Genomic DNA, 24878 nt, shown 5'->3' on the forward strand with positions numbered 1-24878 from the left:
ACAGAATGAGAACATGGATCCATCATGCCTTGTTACCACTGTGCAGGCTGGTGGTGGTGGTGTAATGGTGTGGGGGATGATTTCTTGGCACACTTTAGGCCCCTTAGTGCCAATTGGGCATCGTTTAAATGCCACGGCCTACCTGAGCATTGTTTCTGACCATGTCCATCCCTTTATGGCCACCATGTACCCATCCTCTGATGGCTACTTCCAGCAGGATAACGCACCATGTCACAAAGCTCCAATCATTTCAAATTGGTTTCTTGAACATGACAATGAGTTCACTGTACTAAAATGGCCCCCACAGTCACCAGATCTCAACCCAATAGAGCATCTTTGGGATGTGGTGGAACGGGAGCTTCGTGCCCTGGATGTGCATCCCACAAATCTCCATCAACTGCAAGATGCTATCCATCAATATGGGCCAACATTTCTAAAGAATGCTTTCAGCACCTTGTTGAATCAATGCCACGTAGAATTAAGGCAGTTCTGAAGGCGAAAGGGGGTCAAACACAGTATTAGTATGGTGTTCCTAATAATCCTTTAGTGAAATAAACTGACAAAGACAAACACTAAAGACATTTACTCTATAGTTTTACTTTATTTTACTTAGTTTTGCAAACAGATCAGTTTGTTAATTTTTTTATAAAGCCTTGTTTTCAAAATAAGCAAAATATAAAATTATTAAATGATTAAATTCATCCTACGTTTCCAGTCGTGTTCTGATTGCGGTGTGTTCTGCAGTGATTTAAAGTTTAGCTGACCCAGATACAGATCACACGTGTCTTCATGTGGAAATGGGGTCAAAAGGTCATGTGAATGGGTGTTAAACATATCGCGGGAGGACTGAATACAATGTGTTTTTATTAACACAAGAAACAACAACAGAAGAAACAGACGAGCAGTTAGTAAAACAAGCAAGTCTGTGGCTGAAATCTTACAAGTCACTTTGTAGAGTTAAGAATGTTTTATCAAGTTTTAATGTTGTTGTGAATAAACTTACAAACAAAATTAATAATAATATAGAGTAATTATTTGATATGTCAGAGGTCGCAGTGTCTTGCTCAGGGACACATTGGTGGATGTGTCACAGACAGTGGGGAATTGAACCCAGTGGCCTGTACTAAGAAGCCAGGTAACCGGCTTATCCAGGTAACTTCAGGAGAAACTTTGTGACGTCGGGTGTAACTTCTGCAGCCTCTGCGCTTTTAAAGAGGAATCTTAATGAATTAACGGGATAGTTTCTTAGATGTTGCCCGTCTGTAGTCTATAATTGAATTGAACTGAGAAAAAAAATCCTAGATTAAAGTAGGAAATTTACAAGAAGGAAAATCCTGAAATTAATGTGACACAAATTCGAAAATCACTCAGTTTTCTTCTGAATACAGCCGATCCACGGCAAGGTCTCTGAGGTGCATGATAGTGATTGTGGGCTAAACTCAGGAGTATTTCCTCACTGCTAAATCTGATAGTTTAACATAACTTTCCAGTTCATGCATAATACCCGGCAGACGCGTGTGTGTGATGTTGCAGCCTCGCACAGTGAAGTTTCTCTCATAAATGTGTGACTATAATGTCAGAATGTTCACGTTTTTTACTTGTAGATTAATCTTGGAAATTAAATTCTGTCTCAGATTATTCCCCCTCTCTGCTGGCTGCTTTTTTTTTCTATGACAATGGACCTTATGTTAAGTTTAGTTGTACCTTACATCTTCATTATATCACACATAAAAGATAAGATTTAGATTTGAACTACAATAAGAACACTGGGGAGATAATTAGGCTTCAAATTTACTCCATGCGATGCCAACAAGCCGCCCTGGCTTAGTCGTCTGCCATGATGTTAGATTTAACCATTAACTTGTCTTTGCATTCATAATTTCCTGACACTACCAACATGCGTTCCTCTGGAGAAATACGGAGCATGCGCTGTTGCAAATAAACTCTGCCTGCACGGCCTGACACGCCCCTTTTCTGCGAACGTGTACCAACTTCAATTAAGTTAACATGGACTCAACTAACCAACATCTGATCCACCGTCGTGGTACCGTTTAACTCCAGTGTAGGCGGTCAGAGTTTGTTAACTCTGAGTAGGTTGAACTCCCTTCGCAGTGCAGGCCACAGGCCTCTCGCACAAAACCTGTGTTGTTAAAACAGATGTTAAGTGTCGTGTGGAGGAACAGTCAGCTGTTTCCTCAGCAGAGAGGAATAACTTTTACAGGACACATTCTCTAATAAAATAAATAAAATATGTGATCCTGAGGAAAACGTTTCCCTTGGGAACATCTTACAGCCCTGATCTGAGCTTCTGTACACTGACCCCCACAGACCTGCAGGTCCACTTGTTACCACTGGAGGTCGATATCGCTCCGTGTTGGTGAAACAGCAGAATCACCTCCAAGTATCAGTTAAAGTAGGAACACCACACTTTAAAAATACACTTTATTTTCTCCACCAAACCTTTTTTTTCCACCAACAGTCTAAACGTCAAACATCACAGTCTTTACATCATGTGTTTCTACCGGAAAAAAATACTTCAACCGTCAAAATAGTTCCCACTTAATGTTTTTGTCTATTAACTAAATGAATTTCGCAACACATGACAATAAAAAACATTTTCTTTAATTGTTTCAGCTGCACTTGTCTAAACTGTTTAATTTGTAATAAAACATCAAAATTTATAAATTCTTCAAGTGTTTTTTGCAAAATTCCTAATTTCCAAAGAAACTGATTCTGCATTAGCTCAGTCTGTAGGGACTTGGCTTGGGAACCAGAGGGTCCAGTACAAACCACAGCCTCAGGAGCCCCTGAGCAGGCCCCTGAGCAGGGCCCTGAACCCCTAACTGGTCCCCGGGTGCTGCATGACTGCCGCCCACTGCTTCTAATTAGGACGGGTTAAATGCAGACAACCAATTCAGTGTTGTGCTGGGTGTAAAATTGGATGTGGCCAATAAAGATCACTATCAACTAGTAACTAAAGCTGTCAGATAAAAGTGTGAAGTATGTCCCTCTGAGAAGTACCTCGAAAGTATACGTAAGTACAGTACTTGGGTAAATGTACTTAGTTACATTCCAGCAGTGTAGTGAGGAGTTCAAACCCACGGTGACAACGGGGTCAGAATCTTCTTGCTTCATGCTTTTTACATCTGCAGCTCTGACTTGTTGTTAATGTCTATTTTTATTGATCAATCAACTTGAGTAGGAACATTTTTATTCTAACTGATAGAAACGATGGTTTGAGGGACAACATGTGGAGCCAAAACTTTATTTAAACAAGAGTGGCTAAAGGGTCATGTGATCAGGATGCTGTCAGGTCTCTGTGCAATGCAAACACCTGCTTCACACACACACACACACACACACACTCTCATAGCTGCACAAAGGACGTTAGCGTGCCCTAAAAGTGATCTGATGTCGGGTGTGTGTGCGATGCGATGGCCTCTGCACAGTGTTTGCCAAATGGGCGGCGTGTGTCAACACATTTCTCAAATCACCAGGTGTTCTCCCATGATGCACCAGGGCAGTGCTAATGGTTGATTTCACTGTCTGAATACTTTGAAACATTAAGGTCTCACGTTTGACCTGACAGTGACCTGAAACAACAGGAAACCAAGACTGGAAGATGATATTTCATGTTACACCCCAAACCGCACACCTATGATTAATTAAGAGACCGAACACAACCTCTTCGTGCCTCGAGTCTGACTTTGCAGCCAGATTATGCGTTTTTTCTCTACATATTGGGATACATTTGGTTTGGAAGAAAAACCTGTTGTAATGCAAATTTTTCATTTGCACACATCCTATAAAGCTTGATATGTAGTGTAAAGTTATTATTCAGTCCTATTTTTCCTCAGTCGCTTTAACATTTGCTAAAGGTAAAATCACACTTGAACTCAAAAAATTTAATTACTCAGTGTGAGTTTAGACATTTATTATGCGTTATCTATTATTTTATTCATATATTCAACTATGTTAGAAAAACACATTTCAAGCACCCAAACAATTTGTCCACATGAGTAATAGTTTGTTTTCACAAGACCTCTCTCTTTCCACAATGCTCTACGGCAAGCGGTGAGCTCATTACACATGGAGCTGAAATAACACACATGGTATCATGTTGTGCACATGCCTTTGAAAGTGAATTTAAGAAGATTTGTAAAACCGAGGAAGAGTTTAAAAACATGCCCTTAGACCTCAGAGGTGGAGTTCTGCACTTTAGATCATGATTCACTGCAGATGGATTAAATAGAGCCTTTAGTCTTATATGTTGGCCGATGGTTGAAATCCCATCCGACCTCAGGAGGAGCTGCAGAGAGAAGTTAAATAGAAGGACACACTTGCTTTGGCAACGTAAACGTCTTCTTCCGATGCCAAAAATTTCATTGAATTGACTTCTGGGTAACTGTGTAAACTGCTGCCAGCGGAAAATGGATTTCCAGAAGATTAACCTTAATATCATTAATGCTTTTAACTCTTATTGTCCGTACAGCCTGAGTTAAATACTCTGCTGACTGACAGACAGGTGAACAGCTTCTTAGGACGTGCAGATACCTGCCCGAATCGTCTGTCAGCGTTGACCAACCTAACAGAGCGTAGGCAGAGGAACGAAGTGGAAACACAAGACATTAACTGCTGCGGCGGTGTTGATTGGTCAGGCAGGATGTCAGTCTGCAGCAGACTTTATCTGCTGCCACCAACAGGCCGAAACTTGACCTATGACTACACTTGGACTTGAGCCTTTTAACTTGAACTGACCTGATAGCTATGGAAGGATTATTGGGTCAGAATTAAAACTAAAAGAAATAAATTATGAACTAAAAGTCTAAATCAAAAATGCATTTGGTATTTGAGATTGAGCATTTAGTGTTTAGAATTGGGCATTTGGGCGTTTAGGCTCAAATGCCCAATTCTAAACACTAATTGCCCAAAATGCCAAATGCATTTTTGATTTAGACTTTTAGTTTTAGTTCTGACCCAATAATTCCTCCATAGTTACCCTCCCCAAGCCCACATATAAGTTATGATATAAAAAAAAAACTGTTTGTAGTGGATCAACACTTTATTTAATTCATGCAATTATACAACATTTGTTGTGTGAAATTGCGCCTTTGCCTTTCCTTTCTGTACAGGATAACACTTTTAACTCTTGTTAAAGATGATACGTTATTAAATTTGGTGAAGAACACATTAGGACTTGTTTAGGATTTGACATTCAAAAGCTTTGGATTTGAGACTTCACTTGGACTTGCCTGTCTCGACTTGAGAGTCCTGTTGAAATGATTCTTGCTTCTTCAGTGATTTCTACTTGCTACTAAAATATATTTCTGGAAACGTCCATTTCTGCGTTAAGTGATGTTCCTGTCCCCTTTTCTCTTATAACCGTTTTGATCATCTTCATGGACCCGAACATTTCCTGCTCTCCTGTCATCCTCCTGCCATCAGTGTATGAATGTGAAGAGTGACAAAGTCCATTTACGCACCCACAATTTTCTTTGCTTTCTTTGTTTTGTTTCCGTGTTGGAACCTCATTGTTATTGTAGCAGCATGACTTAGGAGTTCACAGGGTTGAAGGCCTTATTTTGCACAAACCTAGTTTGAAGGAGAACAATGTACATATTTTGAATAGGAAGGGCCAATCGCTTGGAAGACGAGGCAAAGACGGCATTTACACCATAGTAGAGAGACCATCTCTCAACATGGGAGGAGGTCCGAGACATGACTTGCCCCCCACTTACAATGCTGTCCTTTCATGGCTTCCCAGGAGACTGAACAAACACTCACATTTGGCCAATGACAGGCGTTCAGGCTTGGCCTCAGATCATTTCAACGACCATAACGACTGTTGTTACAACAGCCAGGGCCTTTAACAAACCAACCCATCACCATGACAAAGACCCCACAAAGGTTAGAAACCTGCTAGAGGCTCCAACTGCAGACCTCCGCTGTCAGGCCGGTCAGGACAGGAAATACACGCAAACTACAACTACAAAATAAAAGCGTGTGATATGACAGGAAACGCATTCAAAAATTATAACGTTTAATCAGGTAGACATAGGGGGAGGGTTTTTGTCGTTGATTTATATTTAATTATTTAGTCAACACTGTAACGGGAAACCAGCAGGCTAATTCCTTAAATATAGCATATTGATTTGTTATTCTACTAGCAAAAAAAGCTTATAGCTTAGTATATAGCTTCAGTCATTCAACTAGTAAAAGTATCTTTTTTTACAGGCACTATTTATTTATTTTGTCAAAATATGACATTAACTCCGTCCATACAGTCAGCAACATCCTGCCACAGAAAAACATGTGGTTGATTAAGAGTGTGACTCTCTTCCAGTCATCCTAAAAGAAACACACATACTTCTCATTCATAATTTACCTTTGAAGAGTAATATACTATGGCTACTATTTTACTGCAATCAGCTGAATTTAATAGGAAAAACGGACAACTGTGGAAACTGGACTACATTTTGAGCTTCATCATTACCGGCTGGGATTAATTAATAAACAAATAAATAAATAATAGAAGCCTGGACAGAGACTTGCTCATTACGTGGTCAACACTTTTTTCTCACACACAGCAGCTCACTACTTGCCCCAGATGTGTGTGATACTGCAACAAAGTTTAAGTTTTAAAATCGTGAAATAAACCAACAAAGACTCCTGCTCAAGGAAAGACGCAAACCCGCTCTTTATCCATCCATCGTCAACCGCTTATCCTGCGCACAGGGTCGCGGGGGGCTGGAGCCAATCCCAGCTGACATCTGGCGACAGGCGGGGTACAACCTGGACAGGTCGCCAGTCCAACCCGCCCTTTATGGTGTCATATTAATTATTATTAATCATGTCGTAATGACATTCATGTGGTGTTTGGAAAACGTGTTTATTTTAGTGTGTTTATCTTATCAATATATTGTACATTTGTGATAAAATAATGGCAGAGTTGTGTAAAAATAATGGCTGTTGGTAAATGAATTAGTGAGATGCAGAATTTTACTGCTTCCATAAGAGCTCAGACCTCCTTATGGGCCGTAACTAGAACCCTGCTGGACTATCAAACTATAAAATCTATAAAAATGAACACACATGCAAAACAACATGTATACCTGTATCGATAATTTAGTAAATATCCACTTTTTAAAAATGACTGGAGACAATAGCCTACTGTAATAATAATTTTACTGTATTCACTGTACACACACAGATTAAACAGTTAGAAAAGGAGCTGGCAGCAGTGACTCATTTGTCTGAATGCATGTTCCATCTAAATATTTACCACTATCAATATTTGTACATCCAAATCACGCAAATTAGGATATGCCAACAGCGGCTGTGGTGAGGAGTAGTATCTTTATGTTTAAATAACCCTGTGTTAAATCTCTCCCTGCTCCAAAACAGCTGATTCAAACTATCAACTAGTTCTGAATCCTGAAGCTGCTTCAATCAGCTGTGTTGAAGCAGGGAGAGATTAAATCCTGCAGGACAGGGAGAAACTTTCTCCATGAGAGGGTTGGGAAACACTGTCGTAGTACATAAACTTCAATTCATAAAGATTCATTCATCCAGCCAGCAAAGTCTTTGCACGCTGTTTAATGTTAAGTGTGAAAAGCTACACCGAACGGTCTAAACGATATAGATTTTTATTTGATCTTGTTTTGGACAAATAACTAACCTGAGCGTCGTCAACATGTTAAGACAAATGCAAACCTATACCTTTGCAAAATGCTTTACAAAAACAAACACACCGTAGCTTCATACAGTCTATGAGTAACGTTAGCTTACGTTATCCAAAGGAAAAAGAAAGCTAATCCTGCTACTTCAGGAGCTAACGCTAGCCACCGTTAAAAAACTGAGGAGGTCTGCAGTTGGACCCCTCTCAACACCTGGGACTCCCTTCCAGTCAGTCAGACCTGAAGAAGCCTCTTGGATGAGAAAAGTCTTCCAGTATCAAAAACCATGGAGACTGTGTATTGCTGCATGCAGCTATATTTCTAGATGTGCTGCTTCAGCTTCAGTTTGAGAAACAGATCATCAAGTTTGAAGCTTCATCAGACACCGAAACACAGAATAATGTTTCTGCTTATTTGATCTTTTGTTGCAACAATGAGGAGAAATAAAGCAATCTACCAGGAATGTGCATGTACGTTTTTGACCGGACGATGCGGCGCCTTAGCGTTTGACCCTGTGCTGCTTCTTTTTTTCCCAGAGGCCCTTGCGTTGGTGGATACACTGTGTCAACGCAGCAGGTCCATTCAGAAGAATGCGGGGGTTGATTTTTCTCTGAACACAACCTTAATTGGAGACACACTTCAAAGCCTGCTTCATCTTCCCCGCGCCGTTACCTAATCATCCCGATGCATTAATCTTTTAATTAAACCTCTTTTGATTGACAGGTGATCCTCAGAGTGACAGCTCCAGTCAGAGGACGGGCTGGATATGGACACGCTGTCCTGCTCAGTCCACTCTGCTCCTGCAGCTCTATATAAGGTTATCCGGCTCTCCGGGGGAAAGACATGGAGGGCAGCACAGGTCAGTGGACGCACACACACACACACACACACACACACACCTTATATGGGAGAGAAAGTCGGTGGAAAATGGTGTGAAACAACAGAGCGCGAAATTCCTCCTTTCTCTTAAGTCCAATCTAAATCTCCCGGAGCCGACAGTCGTGTTTGGTTTGGAGCGAAACATCACACTGCAGCTCGAAGATAACCTAAAATAACAGATACACACACAATCTGGCGCGCTCATGTGGGATTTAACCCAAATTCACACATGATCCATGTCCAAGAACACACGTCCACATCTGTCCTCTCAAACTTCATCCGCTGGTTTCAGAGCTACACTCATCTGGACCACGAGGGGTGGAGCCTGGCCGGAGGTGAGGTGGACTGGCAGGTGATCGCGACCTGTCTAATAAACACATCCGTGATATCAAATATCTTCGAGCTGTACTGCTTCAAAACTGTGAATTTGAATGTACCACAAACAGAAAACTTAAATAAACACTGACACCTAACACCTCTAAAGCTCAATTAGTAACAGGCTGAAACAAACAGACGTAAAAACAAAGTTGTATTAGTTGTTAATCAGAATCAGTTTTACTCACCAGGTATGTGGTCACATACAAGGAATCTGAGTGTGGATTGTACATTGCTCACGATGTGCTTACTCTTACAACAATGCAATAAGAAAATCAGACACAGGCTACAGTAGAGAGAACACAAATATACAGACTATAAACGGAAACAAAAACAGACATGTTGAATTTTATATTATTATCTTTATTTTAATATTAAATGTACTTGCAGTATTACTATACAGTGAAATGTCTTCTGTGACATTTTTAAATAGTTAATTCTGATGCTTCAGTGTTTGAGCAGCCTTTTACTGTTGTTGCTGCTCCAGGTGGAGCTGGTTTCAAATATTTTAACAAAATTATAAATGCAACACTTGCAACATTGATCAGCGTCTTGATATGCCACACCTGTTCAGTGTATATACAGTTTGCAGTGGCGGAAAGTATATTTACTCAAGTACTGTACTTAAATACAAATTTGAGATACTTGTACTTTACTTGAGTATTATCCTTTCATGCCACTTTCTACTTCCACTCCACCACATCTCAGACATTTATCTGACAGCTTCAGTTTCTTTACACACAAAACACATGAAGACTATAAAATATGATGTTTTGTGATAAATTAAACCCCCCAACAGTTTATACGAGTACAGCTGAAATGATTAGTCGGTTGACAGAAAGTTAACTGGCAACTATTTTGATCGTTAAACTCAATTTTCATGCAAAGACATTTGATGGATCCAGCGACACGAATGTGAAGATTTGCTGCTTCTCCTGTTAATTATTTTAATTATTTGAATGTTTGTTAAAAACGTTGAAGGTTTGGACTGTTGGTCGGACAAAACAAACATTATGAAGGCGTCACTTTGGGCTCTCGGTAACTGCGACGGCATTTCTCACTATTTTCACGATCTTTACAAACAAATCAAATCGACTAATGAAGAAAATAATTATGATCTGCAGTCAGACAGCTCCAGGAATAATTATATTATAATATAATAAGTATTAGTATAACAGTTACAGGACATTTTTCTGCATTGAGTATTTTTACTTTTAATACATTTTCCTGATTATACTTACATACTTTTTTCATTTTACTTAAGTAACATTTTCCATGCAGAGTGTATTTATTAGTAATTTACAGTGTAGTATTAGTACTTTTACTTAAATAAAGGATCTGAATAGTTCCTCCTGTAATCTAGTATTACCTTATTTACAGTATATACAGTTTTTACTACTTTAAACAGAGTTAGCTTTTTTAGTTTAGACTGACTGTTTTCAGTGTTTGTACTTTTCTCTGATCTTTGAACAGATATTTAAATGAAACCATCTGAAAAGTTTAAAAGTAAAAACTCTCTTTTTGGAACTGCGACTCAGAGACCGGTCAAAAGCAAAAAATGGTTAAATCTGTAACAATGCAGTGATTTTTATAAGCTTCTCATATGTTTTTTTAAAGAATAAAATCTACAGTATTTCCCTCTGAAGTGTGGTAAAGTACAGCTGTTAGCTTAGAAATGGTCCAGCACATAACAACACTCTCACTTCCTGTTCTGTTATCTATGTTGGATTACCAGTAGTTTAGCCCTCCTTGGCTTCTATCAGCTGTTTGTTACCCTGCATTTATGTTAGCGTAATCTCCAATAAGTAGATCTTGAATAACCAGTAGATCTGGTCCTGATATCAGATGCTCTGCTTGTTCACCGACTGCCAAAAACTGCGGTAACAAGCCGGGAGAGGCAGCAAATTACAGAAGATATAAGCTGTTGCCTCCTGCAGCCTCAGAATTTATATCCCACGAACCCACCCAGTCATCAAACTACTGAAAATACTGAAATATAACCGTGTATTACTTTACCATGACAATTAAAGGTTTTAGACTAATGTGTTTCTAAAATCAACTTATCGTCTGTTTAATTAAAACTCCCACTGCTTTTCTCTGCTTTTCAAGTTCAGACGGAAAATTTCTATTTTTTTTTAATCTTGTCCCTATTTAGACAGCTGTCTTTTTCTAAATCTGTCCATCCCCCCATCCTCCGAGAGTCCAACTTCAAAAGGTGGACACAACTATGTCACACACACACACACACACACATATAACCACATGGTGTGCAGTCAGAGAAACATGAACTCTTTTCAGCCTGAAATTTAATGACTTCAGCTTCAAGTCTTAAAGTGACTGTGCTGAGATCTGTGTCCACAACAAGAGAGAACGGAAAGAACCAGAGGAGGAGGGAGGACCAGATTAGGAAAGATGTTTAAAACTCTCTTACATACACTCCAAGAAGCACGTCCGGAGCCAGGATTACAGAAATACTTTCTGAAGGTGTATTTACCTGTGCATTGACTGCACCTCTTCTTTTTTCTGATTAGAGATGAATTCTTGTTGTACAGGTTCCCTGACAAAGTCAATATTCCCCCCAACAGAACTTAATCAGCATCAACACATCAGAATCCACGAGCTGATTATATTTTGTATTAATATTCTGAATCTGCAAGGTACCTTATGTTAGGAAATAAATGTGAATGAGGTACAAAAAGTACAATACTTAACTGGCAGAAAATGGAAATACTCAAGTAAAGTAAAAGTACCTTAAAATTGTACTTGAGTAAATGTTCTTACATTCCACAACTGTACATCTCTGTAGAAACTAATGCAGAGGCCAGGCTCGATTAAAACAAGGGAATTCAAAGGGCTTTACATGAAACATAAAAGCAACACAGGGCAATATAAAAAGACATTTAAATAGGATTAAAAGTGAAACATATTAATCTACAGCTTTACATTTGATTTAATAAACAGCAGCAGTAAAAAGAAAAGTCTTGATTTAAAAGACAGTTTCAGCAGACCTGCAGTTTTCTGGGAGTTTGTTCCAGATATATGGAGCATAAAAACTGAACGCTGCTTCTCCGGGTTTAGTTTAGGGGCAGAAGACAGACCTGAGAGGTCTGGATGGTTCATAAAGAAGCAGAAGATCAGAAATGTGTTTTGGTCCTAGTGCTTTATAAACCAACAGCAGGATTTTGAAATCAGTTCTCTGACAGAGAGGAAGCCAGTGTAAAGACCTCAGAACAGGACAGCAGCGTTCTGAATCAGCTGGATTTTTTAGGGAGCCTGTAAAGACACCGTTACAGTAGTCGAGTCGACTGAAGATAAATGCATGGACGAGTTTTTCCAGGTGCTGCTGAGTAGGGGTGAGACGAGAGCTCGCGAAATTATAACATGACGATATTTCTCAGAGTGTGAGGGTGAAATTAGCATAGAAATAGCCTCTCCAACTTTTAAACTGTTCGTTTGGCAGCATCGTGGGCGCCGGGTGGAAACAACAAACAGTGACAGACTGACAGACAAGACACAAAGTTTGTGACTTTCAGTTGAATAATTTATAATAAATATTTCATCATTGAAGATTTTGTAAAAACAGTGTTAAAATGTCGTGTCATGAGTGTATCATCACACCCCTCCCGCTTAACGTGGCTGTTAAAATTCCACGACCAATTTAAGATTTCCATTTGGTTTGTGGTGTTTAAGAGATTTATGGAAAAAAAAAAGCAGAAGAAAATTTGATGTGTGAAGATTTCATAGCAAATTTTTTGTGCGTGTACATTTTTTGCCGCAAAGGTGCCCAGAGGGTGCAAAATTTTATATCTGACACTACATGAAAAAATACTAATGCAATCAAATCAGTTTTGTTGGTAATCTTTGACATATCCAAGACTCTAATCACCATCAAAGACCCACATACCTACTATTTATTTTATGGAAAATAATAAATTTTTTGTGGGTTTTTTTTTTTGCAATAAATAATAAAATAATTCAAATACCTAAACTGGCATTTAAAGGGTTAAAATCCTGAAAATTGTCAGGAAGGAGGATTGAAGTTGTTTAAGTGATTTAAGAACACAGTTTTGAACGAAAGTGTCCAGAGGGTGCAAAATTTGAGGAGGACATAAGGGTTAACATTGCTGATTGAGTGTGTGCGTTTTTTCAAATTCCTTATATAGGAAAGTCCCGCCAATCGGCAGCCATCTTGGTAAGTCCTCCGGGCTGTTATGTAGGACCAACAAGATCATGCCTCTATCTAAATGAACGGGTAGAGTGCCATAACTGCACTTGCATGTATAGAATCAGCAGTACAGTCTGAAAAGGTTTGATGACTTTGCCCCAACATAAGTTTTAAAAGGTGTTATTCATTTCATTTACGGCTCCATCCAGAGCGCCAGTGACGTGACGCCATGAGCTCATCCCAGCGGAGCGCTTGAACAAATGCTAAGCTAACTGACGTTATGGATACTGTCAGCATACACTGTTTACGCTTATAGAAGGCACCCTGGTGCTTTCTAACACATACTGCGAGTACTGCATTTAACATCTGGAGGCTTTTCTCGCAGGATTTTGGCGGACATGTAGTCCTATCTGAACTGGTCCTCGCCGCCACCACAACATCTGAAACTTTTCACTGACGTCAGTGGAAGCACACGATTGGCCTAAAGCTCGATTTATACTCCTGCGTCAGGTCTACGCACGTAGCCATGCATTATTTATACTTGTGCGTCTCTGTCGTTCCGCCAAACACTAGTTAGCGGTAGCGCTACAGAGTCCACTGTGTTGACTTTTGCCGGCCGAGCAGGCTAACTTACAGCTTAGCGCTCCGCTAACGTGAATGCGGGTAAAATTGTAAACGTACAGCTGGTGTAGCCTTTTCAAATGCTTTCGACAGAAAGGATCACATTCTGATGGTGAAACGAGTCATTTCGCTCAAATATATTGATCCACCGTGTTACAGCCGCCGATTTGGCCGCCAGTAAAATTTACTTAAAAGCACAGGGGACTTCCTGTCGGCTCGGAGGCGTTGCGAGGCTACCTAGTCGACCAATCACAGTTTCTACGGTCTGTGTCGCCTCCACGTGTAGTTACATTTTTGAGGCTATGCCGTCGATAAATCCCACTGAATATGTTGGCTGGGTGGCGATGGCGTAGTGGAGACGACACATTCCTTTGGTGTGGGAGACCAGAGTTCATTTCCTGCAGTGACACAATGTGGCGGCTGTTAAAAGACAGACAACCGCCATCTTTTGCGTTACGGGCTTTCTACTCAGTATTCTTTCATTGTCTCTTTCCCTTGAAGTCTGTGCTTGTTTTCAAGCTCTGGGACGTCTTCAGCCAATAAGTCACATTTCTTAACCAAAATGTCAACATATATAAATTTTTATTCTGATTATTATTGACTGAATAATAACTGTGTCCCTGCAGTAAACATGCTGGTGAACATAAAGCAGACACGAGAATGCTTTTCCTGTCGTATTTTTCCTTAACTGAGTTTAGCAGGTTTTTAGTCTGATGCAGAACAGAGGCTGGCAGTATATCACACAAACACACACAGGTCGAGGTTTGTTCCTCACACCCGGCGGAAGTTTTTACGGAGAAACAAACGTGCTGTTGGCCTGTTCTGTTCTCTCCATCACCACAGAGACCGGGGAAACCCTGAATGCCCGCTGTCACCATGAACACCACAGACACACACTCACACAGCTCATATTATAAATCTCTTAATGAACACGTGGAGCGAGTAGACTACTAATCACTGTGTTAGTGTTCACTCGTCTTCACGGTTTAAAGTGGCTGCAAACACCAAGCTGTGTTTTTGTTCACCTGACAGAGGTGGGTAGAGTAGCCCAAAACTGTACTCATGTAAAAGTGCTGTTGCTTTGGTCATCACCAATAACAACTTGAGTACAAAAGTAATAATAATAAATTATTTATAGGGCGCTTTCAATCAAAGTGCTTTACAAACAGAATACAATTAAAATACAAACAGTACAATAAAAATTAAAACACAAAGGCAGCGGAGGAAAAGTAATGATGAGATTGAAATCTCAACCCTATGACATCTCAAAATGTTGATTCAGTATTGCAATACCGATGCAAAACGACCACATATGAGCATGACATTGGAATAATATTGATTTATAGTTGTCCCGATTATACTTGATTAAGCATTGATTTGAAGTTGACTGGGTAACAACAACAATGTTGAAAAATCATCTATTTATAGTTGACCAGAAATTACAAGATATTGAAAAGCCACTGATTTATAGTTCACGGGGAAATATGATTGAAAAGTCATTGAATTATTGTTGACCGGAAAATATGATTGAAAAGTCATTGAATGATAGTTTGACTGGGAAACATGATTGAAAAGTCATTGAATTATTGTTGACGGAAATTACGTGATATTGAAAAGCAATGGATTTATAGTTGACCGAGAAATATGATATTGTATTGTTGAACAGGAGACCATCGCTTGGTGGATTAACGCTCCTGAACCCCACACATCTCACAAGTCCACATCAGGTAAGCACATATTTATTTATCTAATGTTTAATTGTACCAAATTTGGAGACATTTATCGTTTATTGACATTGTCTAACAGTATATGCAGTCATAGACTATATACAAGTGTTTCAGTACCATTTTATAATGACAAATAGCACAATATCCAAGCTCCATTGTAATAGGATAATTTACTTCGCTTGCTTAAATGCTAACTTTACAGGACTTTACAACTGTACATGACTGTAAATCAGGATAATAACTGTATTTAATCTTTGCTCAGATTTCGAGTGCTTTGCAAAATATATTCACGCCTTTCTCATGCTCGTAACTGATCCTAGCTAATGCCTCTGTCATTTAACTTTAAATAAGCCAGCTAACTTGATCCATCTGTCAGTCTTCTACAACTTTCAGCTTCCAGATTCAATCTATGATTGCATTTAATGTTAGACAGTATAAATTACGTTAAACTATAAACGTCAATGGATTCCACCACAGCCAGGCAGTCCACATCTACAATAAACTGGCGAATCTGTAACGTTAGTGAATTCAAGTAAGTTAACTGTTAGGCTTTGCCAAATATAATATCTATATAATAATATAGCTCCAATTCAGCCCGACTGACATTGTTCATCTTCACATCATTTTCACTACTGAAAGTTATTTTGTTTAAATGTTTTCTGTTAGATGCCCTGACTGAACCAATGGGGATAGGTGGACAGAGCAGAGCAGGAGTTGTGGATATAATTTATTTTAATTCCATAAATAAACTTGTATTTTTTAACTGATTAAATTGTCCGTTGTCATTTATACATTTTTAATATTATAGTCTCTTTTCTGTAGTTTAATATTGGTTGAAATAACATTGATGTCACGTTGATTTTTAGTTAGCTATGATTTCAAAATTGTTTCAAAGTTAAAAAATGGTGCAAAAGGACGATGAATCAACATCTGAGTCTGATGTTGATTCATTTAAATTAGCGTTGAGAGCAGAATGCTGATTCAACATAGTTTCAATAATGTTTGCTATCTGGGTTTAGACTCAATTTGACAAAATCAAAAAATACTTACAACTTGACTTTAACTTTAACACCAATGACCCGTGACTTCACTTGGACTTGACACATTTTGGGAGAGGCCATTTATTGTGGCCAGCCTAAGGCCTTTTATTGTAGCCAGCCTAAGGCACACCTGTGTAATCCCCATGCTGTCTGATCAGCATCTTGATATGCCACACCTGTGAGGTGGATGGATTATCTCGGCAAAGGAGAAGTGCTCACTAACACAGATTTGTGAACAATGTTTGAGAGAAATAGGCCTTTTGTGTACATAGAGAAAGTCTTAGATCTTTGAGTTCAATTCATGATGAATGGGGACAAAAACAAAAGGGTTGCGTTTATAATTTTGTTCAGTGTATTTTAATAGGCATATTATTTAGATAAAATATTTATTGATCAAATATACGATGGGGGGGTCTGGCGGTCCTTCCCCAGCAGATTTTGAGCATTAAACGCTTAATTTCCTGCATTCTGGGGACATTTGCATTTTCTGCACCGATGTATTTCTTTTTTTCTATTGAGGGAAATTGTGTCAAATTCAGGTGACTGTAACAATTAATTATATAAAAATAAATTGGAATATAATATAGTAATCACTAGCATGGTTTTCTTAGCTTAAGTTACTTGTTTTGGACAACGCAGATGTTTCTTCTATATTTAAATTGCAATGCAGGTTTTCTTATTGTGCAAATAAACCCTTCTCAAAGCATTTCCATTGGTTAATTAACATTTCTTGGTGCATGAACATTTTTAACAACTGCTTTCAAAAAGCGGTGGGGACATGTCCCCAGTGTAAATGCCACCTATGGTTGCAGTACAAATTAGTGAAGAGTGCAAATATAAGCTATCAATAAACTGATATTAAACATAAACAATGTTAATGTCAGGAGCAGTAGCGTCTCATGTCTCAAGTTGATTCTTGTTGGATCCACACCCGTGTTTGAGGTGCCTTGTTTTATGATTCAAATCTGCCTATGTTGTAAATGTCGGCCATCCTGTTTTCCTTCTATCAGAGAATCGGGGTGTAGCTGAGATGGAGGACGAGCAACAAGTATTTGATCAGCGAACTGAAGTTCCAACAGCTGTCAGCTGATGTTGATCTGGTCTTTCCATGATCCTCAAAGCCTCTGTTTGTGTTTCCTTTGCAGTGACCACAACAACACTGAGACAGAGCATGGAGCCCAGTAAGACTCAAACCACCACTGGTCCTTCTTCTGGTGTCTGTGGTGTGTTTGCTGGGACAGTTAAAGTACCAGCCTGCTGCTTTAATAGCTAAAACAGGAAGCCCAGTCAGCAAGACTTCACACACACACAGTCTAGACATGGGTGTGTAACAAAACCCTCCCTCAGCAGCCTGTGAAGAAGCATTCAGATCCATTACGCAAGTAAAAGTACTAATACTACTCTGAAAATACTCCACTTCATCAATGTCCTGCATTCAAAACCTTTTTTGATTAAAAGCATGTAAGTATTATCCAAAGTAAAAGTACTCATTGTGCAGAAAAACGCTCCCTGTTGTTTGTGTTTTACTGGACACACGGACAAATGTAGTGAAGTATAAATGCTCAAGTAAAGTACAAGTACCTCAAATTTTTACTTAAGTACAGTACTTGAGTAAAAGTACTCATTGTGCAGAAAAACATTTTTATGTGATGTTTTTGGATTAAAATCTGAAAAGTAACTAAAGCCGTCAGACAAATGTAGAGAAGTTGCATAAAATGGAAATACAAGTACCTCAAATTTGAACTTAAGTACAGTAGTGAGTAAATGTACTGTGCCACTGTGTGTTTCTGTGTTCTCGCAGAAAATTGCGGTTTCTGAAAAAAAAACACACACTTCCGCTTCTTAGAAAAATGCCACTTCTCATTTTGGAGACTACGAGCAGGAGTTTGTATTTTGGTTTCACAACAGTGAAAATGATGCCACAGTTTTAGGTCCATATCAACTTTTACTTTTAATTACTGTAGGTAAAAATAAGTTCACGTTGTCTGTGACGTCAGGCTGACGGATGAACAGAATCTCACCTCACACCTCGTGCCGCGTGACCGCATTTTAGATTTGCCAGCTTCTCTAAAATGGTGTTCTTGAAATAAAACATTGCATCCATTTCAAAATATTAATAGTCAAAAGATAACACGTTAGGCGCGCGGGAAGACATTTTGGCTCAGGGGTGCTGCACAGTAGAAATGCACGCATGACACGACTGTGTGACACATAATATGACATTCCCATCAGCCTCAGATGTACTTTGTGTTAAAGGGTAATTTAGGTGTTTTTTTAAACCTGTGCCCTATTTTCACATTGATTCCAAGAAAAGTGCACAGGGCAGCTTTAATATATTGTAAAGTATTTGACCAGGACTGTGTCAGAATTAACTGTCTCGGGCAAACTGTATTAGCATGAAAGATGTTTGTTTCACAGAGTTTATCTGTGTGAGGACGGTGTAAGCAGAAATGTGTATTATATTTGTAATTGTATTGCTTCATATAGTGAAGTAATTTAGGCTGAAACTAGTTTAATTTACAGTTCAGGTCCACATTTTTGTACTGTTTACAGCTCCACCATGCATGCATGCTAACATTAGCAAATTAAAGGATCCTTTCAGTTATATATCTGTAAATATTTTTTAACCCTGAGCCCTATTTTCACATTTTGTTGGTGTGTAAAAATGACTCTTAAGTACAAAAAGTTTTGAATCTGTTCAGTAGATTGATTCAGCTGTTGGAAACGAGGGACAGGAGTTTTTGTTGCGTCAGCAGCTCCTCTACGTACACAACAACTCGCCTCTCCGATTTCAGGGCTCCTGCAACAACTCGCCTCTCACGAGATTTCAGAGTGAGAACTGCCTTTGAACGAGACTTCCCTCGTTAGGGATCCTTTCCATGATGTTGTCCGACACCTGCTGTAACAATCTGAGCCTGTCACTGGCAACAAGAAGCATTTTGTGTGGACGCCATTTTGACGGGCACAAGGAATACGTTGCAGCCGGCTGAAACTTTTACCTCTCATTTCAACATATATGGAAACATGGTGCACGTTTAAAAATACAAATAAACTCTGTAGAACTGTCAAGACTTTTTATGCTGACTCCTGGACAAATACTGCGTTAAAGCCGCCCTGTGGAGTTTTCTTGTAAACAAACAAACAAACTAACCCTGGAGCTCTAACAGACAAACCTGCATTGTTTACATCCATGTTTACTTGCTTACAGTCTTCTTCTTCACTGCCTTTTAACTCATTCCTTATTTCTGCTGCTACCAACAGCATCAGTGGAACAACGTGACCATGTATTATTCAAATTCCCAATCAAATTGGGAGGGGCTTTATTGGCACGGGAAACAGACATTTGCAATGCCAAAGCAAGTGTGAAATATAAACAACATTTCCATAAACAGAAGAATTGTGATTTTGCTGTGGTAAAAAAGGGGCCTGTCATGAAAACATTTTCACATAGTTAGTGGTCAGCTTAACTTCACAGCCAGGCATTTATTTTACAGTATTATGCAGGCTTCGTTTTGACAGATTTAACTTACTCCTGTTTACTTTCTCCCAGATTCAAATTCAAAAAATGCACTGCACATTTATTTCCTCAGTGTACAGTGTATGTATATTTGTATAATAATAACTGTATAGGCCTATTTAATCATAATTAGTTTTTTGCTAACCTATTGTGATATAAATGACTTATCTGTTATGTTCAGTGTGTGTAGCATAAAGGCACTACAAACTTTAATTGCATTGTACAGCCTCCTGTATAATGATAAACTAACATGATACCTTGATACACAAGAGGCGTAAACTGGGCCAGGTCTTCCCGATGAGATGTGGTTTACAACTCCGGGAAAAATACCGGCAAACTCCACTAGAGTCGATCAACAGAATTAGTTTTATAGACCAAACGATCACTTGAGAAAATAATCACGTTTCATCAAGTTGATGAAAACAATCTCTAGTTGCAGCCAAGGGCGTCGCGAAGTGAAGGAGACATAAGGGCTCAGGTGATAAAAACCGAAAGGGTCAGAGTATGAGTATCGGTGTAAGTACAGAGTACAGAATTATTATGCTGGTCAGGAAAAATATTACATACACATAACAGCCAACCATCACATCTTTATAAATGCAACAACACTCAAACCAATAATCACTTTTTTAAAGAGCCATAAAAATCTTCAAAAGGAAAACATTTTCTTTTTGTCACTGCCTCAACCTCCAAGAAACACAAAATCCTATGTTTTACAAATTCTAGGTTTAAATTTTCCTGCTCTAAGTGTATAAGATCCTACGTGGACTTGCTCCTACCCCATTAAGTGAATACATTACAGAAACAGAAATCAACTGGTGGTGGCAGAACTGTGGTGCCTTTCAGACGCACAACGTTTGGACGAACTGTATTGTCAGTGAAGGATACTGGGATCCCGGCTGCAGTAAGGAAACGCCCCACTTACCCCACAACAATGGCTCGAGACACATCAAATATGTGATCACATATAGTATCAAATGAACTGTCTGGCTTTCAAGTAGCCACTTTAGTAGTTCACCTTTTTGTGGGATCATACAGTCGGAGTCTCACGCTGCTGTTTGTTCCTGCACTAGATGCAGCACTTTACTGCATCCATTTGCACTTAACTGCATAAAGAGCAAACTGCATAAACCTGTCTAGAAAGTTCCGGTGTCTTTTATATTGTGATTAAACTGTATTTCATTTATTGTTTTGTTGTGTTGTTGTTGTTTGGTACCTTGTGACGACCTGCTGGGGACTACAGATGGAAAATAGAAAATAAATCCACACCTGCAACACCAAGTGAATCAAACTCATCCAAGCACCAGTGCATGTACAAGGTACAAGGTTGATTTATTTGTCACAATACTACAGGTTGTTGAGTGACACTGAGTAAGATAACATAACAGGCCAATCAAATATCACTGCCCTAAAATATGACAGAATAGAAACAACTTCCCCTTTAGATGTTAAGTTAAACTGCATTTGTTTCAATGCTACATCATTGTCTTTAATTTAAAGGAAGTCACAAAACCGACTCAACAGCTGTTTGTCACATTCAGACATTCAGAGGGAAAGAACGGAAAACTTGGACAAGAAGAAACTGTGTCAATAATATGTTAACGTTTTTAGGTCGGTTTTTAATAAGCAGATTTGTTTCTTCTATATTTAAATTGCATTGCATGTTTTCTCATTCTGCAAATAAACCCTTCTCAAAACATTTTTATTTGTTAGTTAACATTTCTTGGTGCAAGCTATTTTTCAGAATTCATTGATTAATATTTTTTAAAGAAATAATACATTAAAAAAAATGGTGGGGACATGTCACCCATGGTTGCAGCACTCCACCTGCTGATGAAAGCTGTGACATGTGGTTAAAAGCTCTGGAGAGAAAAAAACCTTGAGGTTAGACAGGTAAGGTTAAGAATGAGCTCAAGCAACTCAGAAATATGCGACCTAACTTGTCTGTCACTCGGGTTTTGTTGATGGGCATATTGCGCGCGTGCACGTGCCTCATAGGCTTGCCCGTGCACGCCCGGTGCATGCATGCATGCGTGTGTGTGTGTGTGTGTGTGTGTGTGTGTGTGTGTGTGTGTGTGTGTGGCCCTGCAGCGGTTTTTCTTTCTTGAACCTGTCTGTCAGCCTTATCACCACGTCGACTCACTTCCTGGTTTTTCATACATGAGTCTTCGGCGTGAGCGTGCACGCGGATAGAGGGAGGGGGCAGATCAGTAAGTTGCCTTGTTGAGTGTCTCCACACCTCTCTGTGCACACTTTAACCTCCTGCAAGACACACAGACACAGAGGTGGCTTCTGTAATACTTTGGAGATCCTGTCTCGCTGCAGTCACGGGGGCGAATCCGCTTCTTTCTCCGACTTTTTGGACTCGTTTTTTAATCTTCTCCGAACTTATTGACTGTTTTTATTTTTCCAGTTTGCTGCCATGCAGAACCCGGCAGTGGCTCTGTGGAGGCAGACTGAGTGAGCACTCTGCAGTCTGAATGTAAGGAGCTTTTTTATGATCTCTCTGGACTCCAGCTGCTGCATGTGAGGAAGAAACTCTGAAGTTTGCCCCCGTTCACAGAGAGAGAGAAGTGAACTCTCCTTCTCATCCTGTGGGTTTATTCTCGCTGTTTGGAGGAACGTGAATCAGCTGCAGGATGTCTGACTCTGCCTCCAGTTTCCTTCATATCGGGGATATCGTGTCCCTGTACGCCGAGGGGTCGGTCAATGGCTTCATCAGCACCCTGGGGTGAGTCCACTGTCCCTGGAGTGTCCTCCACATGCACGTGTTTAATGTTGACACGTAAACTCTTACAGTGTACTACCGCATCCTGTGGTGGGAAGAAGGGAGGTACATTTACTCAAGTACTGTAATAAAGTACAATTTCAAGTTACTTGTACTTTATTATATTGTTAGTTTAGTATTAGTGAAACTTTATACTTCAAGCTACGTTTATCTGACATCTTTAGTTGCTATAGTCACTTTTCAGAATAAGATTTTGCATGACAGAAGTCATGATAAGCTTATAAAATACATTATTGCATTATTAAAAATAAAATCAAACTCTGTAGTAAAACTCTATAGTAAAAAAAAAAAATATATATATATATATATATATATATGGTATTATGCAAAACATAAAAGAGTACAGAAACATCCAAAAAATAAATACGCATTTGTGTGTCAGATGTGTATTTTCTCCTTTTTTCTCCCATTAATCATCTCAGGACCGTCAGATTAATGTGACCTTTTGGAGGGGCCCTACACCTGGGTCGGGAACCACTGGGCTAAACCGGTTTACTGTATATAAAGCAGTTAAAACTAACTGTATATAAAGCAGTTTGAACTACATAAAACAGTTAAAAGCTAGTTAATGTTAATAAAGTATATTTGTAGTTTAAATTAGCTAACAGTATGTAAACCAGCTAAAACTTACTATATAGTAGTTAAAAGCTAACTAACTGTATATAAAGCAGTTAAAACTTACTGACTTTGTATAAAGCAGTTATAAATAGTTTACTGTGTATAAACCTGTTACAACTAGATAAAGCCCTGGATATACTTGCTTTTTAACAATACTTTTTAACTTTGTTCGAATACTTGCCTGCGTACTTTGCGTGTACCTGAAGGATTAAACCTGAATCCACTAGGGGGCAGACCAGGACCGGGTCATCCCTCGCCAACACTGGATTATCTTCCTTGACAACCTCAGAATTTGCACATCGTACACAAACCAAACATAGCGACACTCGAGCAGGTTGTGACTTTAATGAGACATCATAACGATCTTGGCAATTGCGGACTAGCTCCAGGAGTTTTACTGTAAACATCCCGCCATAAATCCCCTTTTTTAAAGTCTGTGGCTGACCTTCTTCTATTGCGTTTAATGGCGGTTGGCAAACCAACTGCATACCGCCACCACCTGGGCTGGTTTGTGGAACAGGAGATTGCTGCTGACCTGCCGGTCAGATCGAAATACTGCCCCCACGTTCACGTGTGGAACTGCATGTCGCGGACGCGTAGCATTCATTTCTGGAGACGTGCGCAACATACGCTCCAAAGGAACGCAGGATAAGAGTGGCAGCCATCTTGTGTACGTGACGCGTAGTTAAAAGCAAGTATATCCAGGGCTTTAGAGGATATAAAACAGTTAAAACTAACTGGATAAAACTGGATACAGAGCAGTTAAAAGTAAGCTCTCTCTATATAAAACACCTAAAACTAGCTAACTGTATATAAAGCAGTTAAAACTAACTATATAAAAAGTAAATAAAACTAGCTAACTATATATAATGCAGTTAAAACTAACTATATAAAAAGTAGTTAAAACTAGCTAACTGGACACAGAGCAGTTAAAAGTAAGTTTTCTGTATATAAAACACCTAAAACTAGCTAACTGTATATAAAGAAGTTAAAATTAGCTAACAGTATATAAACCAGTTAAAACTAACTATATAAAAAATAGTTAAAACTAGCTAACTATATATAAAGCAGTTAAAACTAACTTTATAAAAAGTAGTTAAAACTAGCTAACTGGATACAGAGCAGTTAAAAGTAAGTTCTCTGTATATAAAACACCTAAAACTAGCTAACTGTATATAAAGCAGTTAAAACTAACTATATAAAAAGTAAATAAAACTAGCTAACTATATATAAAGCAGTTAAAAGTAAGCTCTTTCTATATAAAACACCTAAAACTAGCTAACTGTATATAAAGAAGTTAAAATTAGCTAACAGTATATAAACCAGTTAAAACTAACTATATAAAAAATAGTTAAAACTAGCTAACTATATATAAAGCAGTTAAAACTAACTTTATAAAAAGTAGTTAAAACTAGCTAACTGGATACAGAGCAGTTAAAAGTAAGTTCTCTGTATATAAAACACCTAAAACT

The 24878-nt window shown here is 38.9% G+C and overlaps 1 protein-coding gene and 1 long non-coding RNA gene across 2 annotated transcripts in view; both read left to right on the forward strand.

The window, feature by feature from the left end:
• Positions 1 to 7258: 7258 nt before the first annotated feature.
• LOC123974842 lies at positions 7259 to 16172 on the forward strand. Its single transcript, XR_006825944.1, has 3 exons — positions 7259 to 8535; positions 15383 to 15443; positions 16110 to 16172. It is a non-coding gene; the product is annotated as an uncharacterized LOC123974842 (long non-coding RNA).
• Positions 16173 to 22217: 6045 nt separating this feature from the next.
• itpr3 (inositol 1,4,5-trisphosphate receptor, type 3) overlaps positions 22218 to 24878 on the forward strand; it is a 104288-nt gene continuing 101627 nt past the window's right edge. The window contains exon 1 of the mRNA XM_046055563.1: positions 22218 to 22731. Within this exon, the coding sequence (XP_045911519.1) occupies positions 22640 to 22731 (92 nt within the window). The 5' untranslated portion in view covers positions 22218 to 22639. The remainder of the gene's footprint in view (positions 22732 to 24878) is intronic.

Source organism: Micropterus dolomieu, linkage group LG08 (genome assembly GCF_021292245.1).
Source record: "Micropterus dolomieu isolate WLL.071019.BEF.003 ecotype Adirondacks linkage group LG08, ASM2129224v1, whole genome shotgun sequence".
Lineage (NCBI taxonomy): Eukaryota > Metazoa > Chordata > Actinopteri > Centrarchiformes > Centrarchidae > Micropterus > Micropterus dolomieu.